We start from the raw sequence: 13,754 nt of genomic DNA, 5'->3' as shown, positions 1-13,754 counted from the left end.
ATCCCAGAGATGCTTTATAGCCATTGAATTGCTTTCGTTATTTATTTTGCTCTGACTAAACAACAATATAATGGTGACCAGATAATCTTTTATTGATGTTGGTTGAGAGATGAATATATGAACGCTGGGTGAAAGCCTCTGCTCTATTTCAAAATAGTGACCTGGGATTTTTTACTTCCAACTGAGAAGCAGACAAAGCCTCAGTTTACCAGTTCTCTCCAAAGGCTGCACTGCTGGCAGTGTAGTACTCCTTCAGTGCTGCACTGAAGTGTTAACCTGAATTTTATGCTCAAGTCTCTGGAGTGGACTTAAACCAGCAATTCTCCAACTCAGATGTGAAAGTGCTACCAATTGAGTGTAGTAAACCACTGTAGCTACTGAGTCATTGCACATGTAGCATTGTGGATAGCACAATGGCTTCACAGCTCCAGGGTCCCAGGTTTGATTCTGGCTTGGGTCACTGTCTGTGCGGAGTCTGCACATCCTCCCCGTGTGTGTGGGTTTCCTCTGGGTGCTCCGGTTTCCTCCCACAGTCCAAAGATGTGCAGGTTAGGTGGATTGGCCATGATAAATTGCCCTTAGTGTCCAAAATTGCCCTTAGTGTTGGGTGGGGTTACTAGGTTATTGGCATAGGGGGAGGTGTTTACCTTGGGTAGGGTGCTCTTTCCAAGAGCCGGTGCAGACTCGATGGGCCGAATAGTCTCTTTCTGCACTGTAAATTCTATGATAAGTAAATTCTATGTCACAAGTTCCCTGTGGAGTAGTCACCTCTACTATCAAGTTCAATCATTGTAACTGGGTTAGATGTGAACTTGGAATTTTATTTTATTCCTTCAAGCAGCACTAACCAGTGCATCCCTAATTGCTCTTGAGAATGCACATTCCATTATCTCGACACTCTTTTATCTTCTAGCCAATTCCTTATCCTTGAGAATGGGTTCCCTCCAATTCCATGTGCTTCCATTTTGCTTACATCTTGTCTGGAACCTTGTAAATGTCTTCAGAAGGTCCATATAAATAACATGAATAGGTGGTGTCTTAAATGCCATAAACTCCTTCAAATAGATGGAGGCACAAAAATACCTCCATTTAATAAGGCATGAAGGTCAATTCAGTGTGAATTTAGAAGTCCATAATTTAATATTAATCTCTGTATGGTAGCATTTTCAGGTACGGAGTTGAACGTGACCCCATGTTGCATATGGGGGCTGGTTTAGCTCACTGGGCTAAATCGCTGGCTTTTAAAGCAGACCAAGCAGGCCAGCAGCACGGTTCGATTCCTGTACCAGCCTCCCCGGACAGGCGGCGGAATGTGGCGACTAGGGGCTTTTCACACATCCTTTCACGCAGAGGGTGGTGGGTGCCTGGAACGCTTTACCAGCGGAGGTGGTAGAGGCGGGCACTATAGCATAATTTAAGAGGCATCTAGACAGGTATATGAACGGGCGGCAACAGAGGGAAGTAGACCTTGGAAAATAGGAGACAGGTTTAGATAAAGGATCTGGATCGGCACAGGCTGGGAGGGCCGAAGGGCCTGTTCCTGTGCTGTAATTTTCTTTGTTGTTTTCACTATTCTCTCCACGAGGCAAAGCTCCCCTCCCCCTTCCTAGCCATGCTGTGCTCATCCCTTTGTTCTCTGTCTGTGAGCTCATTACCCTCCGGGTCCTACAGTCCATCATTTTCGTTTGTTCACTTCCTCACTTGTGACAATAAAGCGATTTTCATTTCAGATAATGTTCAACAAACCATTGTTTATTTAGAAAGAAAGTTAAAATACATACAACCATTGTTACAAAGTGACTAACCTTCACAAGTTTCTTTGTGGAAGTAAAAGGTTCTAAAAACACACAATGAAAATGTAGTTGTTTACCTGTTGTAGTAATAGTACACCCACACAAGTATCATCCCATCTCTCTTCATCTTTCCTTTCAGCATATTCTTCTATTTGTTTCTCCCTCATTACTGACCCAGGTTCCCCTTGCATGCCACAATGCTGTTCACCTCACATATTCCATGTGGTAACGACTTTCATAGTCTAACCACTCTCTAGGTAACAAAATTTCTCCTGAATTCCTATCTGAATTTCTTAGTACAAAGAACAAAAGAACAAAGAAAATTACAGCACAGGAACAGGCCCTTCGGCCCTCCCAGCCTGCGCCGATCCAGATCCTTTATCTAAACCTGTCTCCTATTTTCCAAAAGAACAAAGAAAATTACTATTTTCCAAAAGAACAAAGAAGTCTTAAAGCTAGTGATTTGAAACAAACCTGTTGGACTTTAACCTGGTGTTGTAAGACTTCTTATTGTGCTCACCCCAGTCCAACGCCGGCACTTCGCATCATGAATTTCTTTGTAACTATCTCATATTTATGATCCTCCGTGAAAACCTCTCTTCTAATTTCACCCTGCTAAACCTCTTGATAGTCTTAAAGGACTCCAGATCACAGCTCCAATTCAATTTCAGCATTAAAATTAAATATTTACAATTTTGTGTTCACAATATACTACAAAATGTAATATTTTTGTTTCTATGCATTTTCCCATTTGTGTGTTGTAAGTCAAATTTGTCACAGTTTGATGAAAGCAAATAAGTGAAGTTTTAAGCCCTTCAGGAAGCACTGATTGAAGAATAATATTCATAACTATCTTCCAGAGACATCTTCTATGAATTGCTGCGTGAGTGGGAGGACAAGCATACAAATCCTAGTTGGGAGTTTGAGAGGTCATTGGGTCTTCGAATCAGGTATGCCAGAATGTTACCGTTCTTGGGTTGCAAAGAAGAAGCGGAAAACTGTTGCTGTACATCCATGGGAATTGAGTGAACATTTTTGTAATCCAGTTTTAGATGTGTAGGTATGGCAAAACAAATTGGTATTAAGTGTTGCATTGTTTAATTCCAGTGTGGGTAAATTTCCTGGCTGCCCAGAAGTCATGGTTTGCAAGAGGGAATTTGCACACCAAGGGACAATGTTAATTGGGATAGATTGAGAACAGATCTAGCAGCTCAAAACTAGGCACCCATGAGGCACCATGGGCCATCAATAGCAGCAGAATTATATTCAACCATAAGCTGTAAACTGAAGGCCTGACAAATCCCGCACTCAACCATTATCATCAAGCCAGCGGATCAACTCTTTCAATAAGAAATGCAGGAGAGTATGTCAGGAGCATTATCAGGCATAAGATGCGAAGCTGGTGAAACTATAAAATAGGACTAGATGCATGCTAAATAACAGAAGCAGAACAAAGTTGACAGAGCTAAGTGATTACAGAACCAGTGGATGAGATCAAACATTACAGTCCTGCCACATCCAATTATGAATGGTGGCAGACAGTTAAAGTACTCTCCAGAGAAGGAGGCTCTATAAACAATCCAATCATCAGTGTTCAGGGAGCCCAGCACAATAGTTCAAGAGATGGATCCATGTTGGCTGCTTCTAAGGTCCTCCTCCTCGGCTTCACAGATGTCAGTTAACCAATCCTTTATTCATGCTAATATGTTGTTCCCAACTCCATGAGTCTTATCTTGCCGATTAACCTTTCGTGTGGCACCTTATTGAATGCCTTCTAGAAATCCAGGTATACTACATCTCTTTTCTCTACCCTACCTACTAGATACAGCCTCAAAAACCCTTAATAAATCTGTCAAACAGGATTTTCCTTTAATAAAACCGTTGATTTGTTCTATTTTTATTCGGACATAGATTCCAGCATTTTCTCAATAACCAATGTCAGGCTATTTGGTATGTAGTTCACTGTTTTTTCTCTCCTTTTTTGAAAGACAGTGTAACATTTGTCAACTTCCGATCTACTGTGACTGTTCCCGAATCTAAGGAATTTTGGAAAATTATAGCCAGCACATCCATATTCTCTCTAGCTATCTCTTTAAGAACCCTAGGGTGGGGCCATCAGGTTCTTGGGATCCAATGCTTTTTCTCTGCTAATATTTTGTTTCTTAATTTCCTGTCTTTTTGGCTCCTATATCGTAGAACATAGAACTGTACAGCACAGTACAGGCTCTTCGGCCCACGATGTTGTGCCAAACTAGTCTGAAACTAAGATCAAATCAACCTGCTCCCAATCATTCTAGTGCACTCCATATGCCTATCCAATAACCGCTTGAAAGTTACGAAATTTCATGTCCGACTCCACTACCATAGCTGGGAGTGTGTTCCACGCCCCAACCACTCTCTACTCTGACATCCCTCCTATATCTTCCACCATGAACCTTATAGTTATGCCCCCTTGTAACAGCTATATCCACCCGAGGAAAAAGTCGCTGAACGTCCACTTTACCTATCCCTCTCATCATCTTATACACATCAATTAAGTCACCTCTCATCCTCCTTCGCTCCAATGAGAAAGGCCTTAGCTCCCTCAACCTTTCCTCATAAGACCAACCCACCAATCCAGGCAGCATCTCCTTTGCACCCTTTCTAATGCTTCCACATCCTTCCTATAATGAGGTGACCAGCACTGCACACAATACTCCAAATGTGGTCTAACCAAAGTCTTGTACAGTTGCAGCATAACCTTACGGCTCTTAAACTCAATCCCCTTGTTAATAAATGCTAACACACTATAGGCTTTCTTCACGTCTCTATCCACTTGGGTGGCAACCTTCAGAGATCTATGGACATGAACTCCGAGATCTCTCTGCTCATCCGCATTCTTCAGAACCCTGCCGTTAACCATGTAATCCGCATTCAAATTTGTCCTACCAAAATGAATCACCTCTCACTTAGGGGCTGGTTTAGCTCACAAGGCTAAATCGCTGGCTTATAGAGCAGACCAAGCAGGCCAGCAGCACGGTTCGATTCCCGTACCAGCCTCCCCGGACAGGCGCCGGAATGTGGCGACTAGGGTCTTTTCACAGTAACTTCATTGAAGCCTACTCGTGACAATAAGCGATTTTCATTTTTTCACTTATCAGGGTTAAACTCCATCTGCCACTTTTCAGCCCAGCTTTGCATCCTATCAATGTCTCTTTGCAGCCTACAACAGTCCTCCACATTATCCACTACTCCACCAATTTTGGTGTCATCAGCAAATTTACTAGCCCAACCTTCAACTCCATCATCCAAGTCATTGATAAAAATCACAAATAGCAGAGGACCCAGCACTGATCCCTGTGGTACACCGCTGGTGACTGGGCTCCAGGATGAAAAATTGCCATCTACCACCACCCTCTGTCTTCTATGTGATAGCCAGTTACTGATCCAATCAGCCAGACTTCCCTCTATGCCATGCCTCCTTACTTTCTGCATGAGCCGGCCATGGGGCACCTTATCAAACGCCTTACTAAAATCCATGTATACGACATAAACTGCTCTCCCTTCATCTAGGTACTTCGTTACCTCCTGAAAGAATACAATCAAACTTGAGGCAAACTTGAGTGCTGACTATCCTGGATTAAGCTGTATCTTTCCAAATGATCATAAATCCTATCCCTCAGGGCCCTTTCCAATAATTTACCGATGACCGAAGTGAGACTAATCGGCCTATAATCCCACGGTTGTACCTATTCCCTTTCTTGAACAAGGGGACATCATTCACCTCTCTCCAGTCTTCTGGCACTATTCCTGTAGACAGTGAGGGCATAAAGATCAAAGCCAAAGGCTCTGCAATCTTGTCCCTCGCCTCCCAAAGAATCCTAGGATATATCCCATAAGGCCCAGTGGACTTATCTATCCTCAGGCTTCTCAAAATTTCTAACACACCTTCCTTCTGAATATCTGCCTCCTCCAGCCTACCAGCCTGTATCACACTATTCTCCTCAACAACATGGCCCCTCTCCTTCGTGAACACTGAAGTAAAGTATTCATTTAGGGCCTCTCCTACATCTTCAGATTCCATGCATATGTTCCCACTACTGTCCTTGACCGGCCCTAACTTCACCTTGGTCATTCTTTTATTCCTCACATAAGTGTAAAAGCCTTGGGGTTTTCCTTGATCCTAACTGCCAAGGACTTCTCATGCCCCCTCCTAGCTCTCCTAAGCCCTTACTTGAACTCCTTCCTGGCTATCTTGTATCCCTCAAGTGCCCTAACTCAACCGTGTTTTCACATCCTTACATAAGCCCCCTTCTTCCTCTTGACAAGCCATTCAACCTCTTTTGTAAACCATGGTTCCCTCACTTGACCATTTCCTCCCTGCCTGACAGGGACATACATATATCAAGGACATTTGCTTCTTGAACAAGCTCCACATCTCAATTGTGCCTATCCCTGACAGTTCCTGTTTCCATCTTATGCTCCCCAATTCTTGCCTAATCGCATTGTAATTACCCTTCCCCCAATTATGCCCTGCCGTATGTTCCTATCCCCCTCCATTGCAATAGTGAAAGTCACCGAATTGTGGTCACTATCTCCAAAGTGCTCTCCCACAACCAAATCTAATACTTGGCTCGGTTCATTACACAGTACCAAATCCAATGTGGCCCCGCCTCTTGTCGGTCTATCCACATATTGTGTGAGGAAACCCTCCTGCACAAACTGGATAAAAACAGCCTCATCCAAACTATTCGAATTATAGTGTTTCGAATCAATATTTGGAAAATTAAAGTCACCCATGACAAATACCCTGTGACTACTGCACCTATCCAAACTCTGCATTGCAATCTTTTCCTCCACATCTCTGTTGGGAGTTTTCTATAGACTCCAAACAGTAACAAAGTGACCGCTCCTTTCCTATTTCTAACTTCTATTTCTAACTTCAGCCCATTAACTTCTAAACCCCGGAACCTCCAACAACCATTCTGGTTTGAAACTTATGCGTTCTACTGTGAAAGCAGGCAAAAAATATTTGCTCGATGACTCTACCATTTCCTCATTCCTCATGATCATTTCTCCAGTCTGTTTCATGCAACTTTTATTTTGGTTACTTTTTCAACTTGTTTCAAGGGTTGTGGGTATCTCTGACTGGACCAACCTTGAGAAGGTGGTGGTGAGCCACCACCCTGAAATGCTGCTGTCTATTAGCTCGGTTTTTGGCTCGGTGACCATGAAGGAATGGCGATGTAGTTCCGAGTCAGCATGATGTGTGGCCTCAAAGGGAATTTGAAGGCGGTGCGGTTCCTATGCAGCTGCAGCATTTATCTTGGGTAGTGGAGATTGTGCGTTCGGAAGGAGCAGACTTGATGAGTTGCAGCACTGAATCTTGTAGATGATGCGCACTGCTGACACTAAGTTAATGGTGGAGGAAATGAATGTTGAAGGTAGTGGATGGGGTGACAATTAAGCAGGCTGCTTTGTCTTGGAAGGTTTTGAGCTTCTTGAGTTGTTGGAGCTGCAGCCATCCAGGGAAGTGGAACATATTCCATAATACTCTTGACTTGTGTCTTGTAGATTATGGACAGACTTTGAATTAGGCGGTGAGTTACACTCTGCAGAATTTCCAAACACTTACTGACACGCCATGGTATTTATATGGCTGGATCGTTTCTGGTCAGTGGTTAACCCCCCCCCCCAGGATGTTGTTCAGCTATGGTAATTCCATTGGATGTCATGTGGAGATAGTTGGATTCTCTCGTTGGACATGGTTGTTGCTTGGCATTTGCGTTGTACAAATGTTACTTACTGCTCATCAGCTCAAGCTTGAATGTTGTCCAGGTCCTGCTGCATTTGGGTGTGGACTGATTCAATACTGAGGAGTCGTGACTGATTCTGAACATTGTACAATCATTGGGCCTAGGACACTACCCGAAGGGACTGCAGCAGTGATGTCCTGGGCTGAGATGATTGACCTCAACAACAACCATCTTCTCTTGTGCTAGTTATGACTTTAACCAGTGGAACCTTTTCCCCAATTCCCATTGACTTTGTTTTTGCTCGGGCTTCCTGATGCCATACTGAAATTAAATGCTGCCTTGGTGACAAGGCCAGTAATTCTTGACTCTCTCTTTAGTTCAGTTATTTTGTTGTGGATGTACTAGAACAGCTTGGCTAGGGCACAGCTATTTTTGGAGCACAAGTCATCAGTACTACTGCCAGAATGTTGTCAGGGCCCATAGACTTTGCCTTGAGCTGTTTTTTGATGTCATGTGAATGAATCAAATTGGCTAAAGACTGGCATTTGTGAGGCTGGAGACCTCTGGAGGAAGCGAGATGGATCATCTTCTTGGCACTTCTGGCTGCATATTTTTCATCAGTGTTTACACTGGAGAAAGACAATGTTGTCGGGGAGAATACTCAGGTTCAGTCGACCAGGCTAGATGGAATTGAGGTTCAAAAGGAGGAGGCGTTATCAATTTTGGAAAATGTCAAAATAGATAAGTCCCCTGGGCCAGATGGGATTTATCCTAGGATTCTCTGGGAAGCCAGGGAGGAGATTGCAGAGCCTTTGTCCTTGATCTTTATGTCGTCTTTGTCGACAGGAATAGTACCGGAAGACTGGAGGATAGCAAATGTTGTCCCCTTGTTCAAGAAGGGGAGTAGAGACAACCCTGGTAATTATAGACCTGTGAGCCTTACTTCGGTTGTGGGTAAAATGTTGGAAAAGGTTATAAGAGATAGGGTTTATAATCATCTTGAAAAGAACAAGTTGATTAGCGATAGTCAATACGGTTTTGTGAAGGGTAGGTCATGCCTCACAAACCTTATTGAGTTTTTTGAGAAGGTGACGAAACAGGTGGATGAGGGTAAAGCGGTTGATGTGGTGTATATGGATTTCAGTAAGACGTTTGATAAGGTTCCCCACGGTAGGCTATTGCAGAAAATAAGGAAGTATGGGATTGAAGGTGATTTAGCGGTTTGGATCAGTAATTGGCTAGCTGAAAGAAGACAGAGGGTGGTGGTTGATAGCAAATGTTCATCCTGGAGTTCAGTTACTAGTGGTGTACCGCAAGGATCTGTTTTGGGGCCACTGCTGTTTGTCATTTTTATAAATGACCTGGAAGAGGGTGTAGAAGGATGGGTTAGTAAATTTGCAGATGACACGAAGGTCGGTGGAGTTGTGGATAGTGCTGAAGGATGTTATAGGATACAGAGGGACATAGATAAGCTGCAGAGCTGGGCTGAGAGGTGGCAGATGGAGTTTAATGCGGAAAAGTGTGAGGTGGTTCACTTTGGAAGGAGTAACAGGAATGCAGAGTACTGGGCTAATGGCAAGATTCCTGGTAGTGTAGATGAACAGAGAGATCTCGGCATCCAGGTACATAAATCCCTGAAAGTTGCCACCCAGGTTAATAGGGCTGTTAAGAAGGCATATGGTGTGCTAGCCTTTATCAGTAGTGGGATTGAGTTTCGGAGCCACAAGGTCATGCTGCAGCTGTACATAACTCTGGTGCAGCCGCTCCTGGAGTACTGCGTGCAGTTCTGGTCACCACATTATAGGAAGGATGTGGAAGCTTTGGAAAGGGTTCAGAGGAGATTTACTAGGATGTTGCCTGGTATGGAGGGAAGGTCTTACGAGGAAAGGCTCAGGGACTTGAAGTTGTTTTCGTTAGAGAGGAGAAGGCTGAGAGGTGACTTAATAGAGACATATAAGATAGTCAGAGGGTTAGATAGGGTGGACAGTGAGAGTCTTTTTCCTCGGATGGTGATGACCAACACGAGGGGACATAGCTTTAAATTGAGGGGTGGTAGATATAGGACAGATGTCAGAGGCAGTTTCTTTACTCAGAGAGCAATAGGGGTGTGGAACGCCCTGCCTGCAACAGTAGTAGACTCGCCAACTTTAAGGGAATTTAAGTGGTCACTGGATAGACATATGGATGTAAATGAAATAGTGTAGGTCAGATAGGCTTCAGATGGTTTCACAGGTCGGCACAACATCGAGGGCCGAAGGGCCCGTACTGCGCGGTTATGTTCTATGTTCCATTACTTGCTGCTTATGCTGTTCGGCGCGCAAGAAGTTGTGTTGTAGCTAATCAGGTTGACACCTTATTTTTATGTATGCCTGATGTTGCACTATTCATTGAACTTCTGGCATCATGGTATGTTGGGCCATGAGGTTACAGATTGTGGTTGAGTACAATTCTGCTGCTGATGGCCCACAGTGCCTCATGGTTGTCCAGTCTTCAGTTGCTAGATCTGTTCGAAGTCTATTCCTTTTATCACAATGGTAGTACCACACGACACAATGGAGAGTATCCTCAATGTGAAGACGAGACTTTGTCTCCACAAGGACTGTGTGATGATCACTGTTACCGATACTGTCATCGACAGATGCATCTGTGGCAGGCAGGTTGGTGAGGATGAGATCAAGTATATTTTTCCCTCTTGCTGGTTTCCTCACCACCTGTCTAGAAGCTATATTTTGGGACCTGGCCAGCTTGGTCTGTGGCAGTACTACCGAGCCACTCTGAATATTCCTATATTCTGCGCCCATGCCTCCCTCCGTGCATCCTCCAAGTGCTTTTCAACACTGAGCAGTACTGATCCTTTTTAAAAAATGTATTATTACAAATATGTATCAAAAAAAAGTTACACCACGGGAAGCATACTTCCCAACAGTCAACTATACCGTTTGTACAATTTTTTCCTCCTCTCCATAAGCTACGGCTTCTCCGAAACCCCAAATATCGCCACAAAAGAGTCTGCGTCCACCTCCTCCCCAACTATCCTGGCTAAGACCACAAACACTCCCACCCAGTATCTCTCCAACTTTTCACAACCCCAGAACATGTGCGTATGATTCGCTGGCCCCCGCCACACCCCTCACACTCATCTGCTACCCCCTGAAAGAACCCACTCATTCTCACCAACTCAATAATAATGAAGCAGGTTCAGCAACACCTGCTGCCTCTGTAGCAGGGTCCTACTAACCCGTGGCACCTTCCCCGCCCATACAAAATCCGAAATAATCGTGTCCAGCTTCCGAAAAAGGCCTTTGGTATAAAGATCGGGAGTTCCTGAAAAATAAACAGGAACCTAGGCAGAATAATCATCTTTACCATTTAGACCCGCCTCGCCAAAGTCAATTGCAATATATCCCACCTTTTAAGATCCCCCCCTGGCCTCCTCCACCAGCTTCATTAAATTCCACTTGTGGAGCATCTTCCATTCCCTCGGTACCTGAATCCCCAAATACATGAACCTATCCCTAGCCACCTTAAATGCATTCCCCCCTAAATTGGCTCGCCGTCCCAACTCATTCACCGGGAACATTTTGCTTTTCCCTACATTCAACCTATCCCCTGAGAACTCCCCAAAGCTCCCCAGCAGGCCCATGATCCTTAGCATACTCCCAGTGATTGTCGGCATAGAGCGACACCTGATCTTCCCTCATACTTACCTGCACTCTGCCGAGGAGCAGTACTGATTCATAAGCCAAGGGGGAACGGTACGCGTTAGCAGGAGGTTTCCGTGCCCATGTTTGGCCTGGTGACTTTGGACCTTGACCCAGAGTCAATGTTAAGGACTCCCAGGGCAACTCCCAACTGTATACCACTGTGCTGCCACCTCTGCTGGGTCTGACCTGCCAGTGAGACAGGACATACCCAGGAATAGTGATGGTGGTTTCTGGGATATTATCTGTAAGGCATGATTCCGTGAGTATGACTGTCAGGTTACCCTCCCCCGTGTTTGCGTGGGTTTCGCCCCACAACCCAAAGATGTTCAGGGTAGTGGATTGGCCATGCTAAATTGCCCCTTAATTGGAAAAAATGAATTTGGTACTCCAAATTAAAAAAAAAAAATTTAATCAATAAATAAAAATGACTGTCAGGTTATTGCTTGACGAATCTATGAAACAGCTCTCCTAATTTTGGCACGAGTCTCCAGATGTTAGTAAGGACGACTTTGCAGGATTGCCATGGATGGACTTTTGGGATAGGTAAAAGGACACAATTCCTGAAAGGACAAAGCTTTTGAAGTTCTCTGGAAGTTTGTCTGGCTCAGGCACACAGTGCCATGCCCTCCCAATACTTTTCTAGAATGAGAGTCTGCCTGCTGGGCCCTTTGGGTGGGCCCGTTGGGGAATTACTCATATGGAGCTCTATTAGGCCAACTGGCTTCCCTCCCAACCTCCAGCACTCAGTTCTGGAATGGCTGGGAGGGTTCTTGCAACCTTCTTAATATTTCATTTTCTGGATGAAGGGCCTTTCCTTCCTAGATCGCCCTGGTTATTTTTCCAGTGCTCATGGTTTGGAAAGAGGCCACCTGAGTCTTTAGGCTTATGGGTGTGATCGGAGCTGTCTGCTGTGACGGCTACAACTCTAGCTCTGAGGATTCTCTGCTTCAAATGTATTCGCAGGTTGGAGGGTAAGCAATTTTTGAATACCTCCAACAATACCAACTCTTACAGCACTTCATATGTATGTGGGACTCTTGGGGCACAGTGGTCAGCAGTGCTGCTTCACAGTTCCAAGGACCCGGGTTTGATTTTAATCTCGGGTGACTGTGGAGTTTGCACATTTCCCCATATCTGCCTAGGTTTCCTACGGGTGATCTGGTTTCCTCCCACAATCCAAGGATGTGGAAGTCAGGTGGATTGACCATGCTAAATTGCCCCTTTGAATCCAAAAGGTTAGTTGGGATTACGGGGATAGGGAGGGGTTGTGGGCCGACATAGGGTGCTCTTTCCGAGTGCCGGTGCAGATTTATGGGCCGAATGATCTCCTTCTGCACTGTAGATTCTATCTTGCCCCATCAGTTGAACATGATTTGTTTCAGTCGTTCGAACTTGATGTAGGTTTGTGTGGGCTGCTTGCGAGCATTCCAGAATTGCTGGCGGTATGCCTCTGGGACTAACCTGTAGGTACTGAGGATAGCAGCTTTGCTCTGCTCATAATCCATAGATATATATCAGGAGTCAGCATGGAGTAGAAGACCTTTTGGGTGCTCCCTGGCAGCAGTCCCTGAATTAAAAACATCCATAATAATGATCTTAGTTGTCATGCTTTCTTGCAATTAACAAAAAAATGACTTCACATCATTCTCCTGATATATGGGATTGATTCTAGCATACATGAGGGGCTTGGAGAGTAGTTCTGGGTTAGTGGGATAGGAGATGCTATCGGATGGAGTGATTTTTCCTTTCGGCTGTCTGGTCCCTTTTTCCATTTTGAGCTGCTAGTTCCAAATTCTCTCTCTCTCTCTCTCTCTCTCTCTCTTTGTTTATCCGCCCCCTTGAGTACTACTTTTTCTCTCTCATTTTCCCTCAAATTCTAGCTGCTTTCTGAGCTTTTCTTGCTTGAATTGGGTGAGGGGATGCAAAATCATAGAACATAGAACATAGAACGATACAGCGCAGTACAGGCCCTTCGGCCCTCGATGTTGCACCGACATGGAAAAAAAAAACTAAAGGCCATCTAACCTACACTATACCCTTATCATCCATATGCTTATCCAATAAATTTTTAAATGCCCTCAATGTTGGCGAGTTCACTACTGTTGCAGGTAGGGCATTCCACGGCCTCACCACTCTTTGCGTAAAAAACCCACCTCTGACCTCTGTCCTATATCTATTACCCCTCAATTTAAGGCTATGTCCCCTCGTGCTAGCCACCTCCATCCGCGGGAGAAGGCTCTCGCTGTCCACCCTATCTAACCCTCTGATCATTTTGTATGCCTCTATTAAGTCACCTCTTAACCTTCTTCTCTCTAACGAAAACAACCTCAAGTCCATAAGCCTTTCCTCATAAGATTTTCCCTCCATACCAGGCAACATCCTGGTAAATCTCCTCTGCACCCGTTCCAAAGCTTCCACGTCCTTCCTATAATGAGGCGACCAGAACTGTACGCAATACTCCAAATGCGGCCGTACCAGAGTTTGGTACAGCTGCATCATGACCTCATGGCTCCGGAACTCAA

At 44.6% G+C, this 13,754-nt stretch overlaps 1 protein-coding gene across 3 annotated transcripts in view; it reads left to right on the top strand.

Moving 5' to 3' along the window:
* The window catches only part of cdan1 (codanin 1), a 135,163-nt gene that overhangs the window by 47,282 nt on the left and 74,127 nt on the right, over window positions 1-13,754 (top strand). For all 3 annotated transcript variants that reach the window (XR_005458509.1, XM_038782056.1, XM_038782046.1), the window contains exon 9: window positions 2,654-2,743. Coding sequence is in view for 2 of the 3 variants with exons in the window: in XM_038782056.1 (XP_038637984.1) it covers window positions 2,654-2,743 (90 nt within the window). In the remaining variant the exon portion in view is untranslated. The remainder of the gene's footprint in view (window positions 1-2,653; window positions 2,744-13,754) is intronic.

Source organism: Scyliorhinus canicula, chromosome 2, assembly GCF_902713615.1.
Source record: "Scyliorhinus canicula chromosome 2, sScyCan1.1, whole genome shotgun sequence".
In the NCBI taxonomy this organism is placed as follows: Eukaryota; Metazoa; Chordata; class Chondrichthyes; order Carcharhiniformes; family Scyliorhinidae; genus Scyliorhinus; species Scyliorhinus canicula.
The sequence above is the reverse complement of the archived record's forward strand: the minus strand, read 5'-3'. Positions and strand labels throughout refer to the sequence as shown.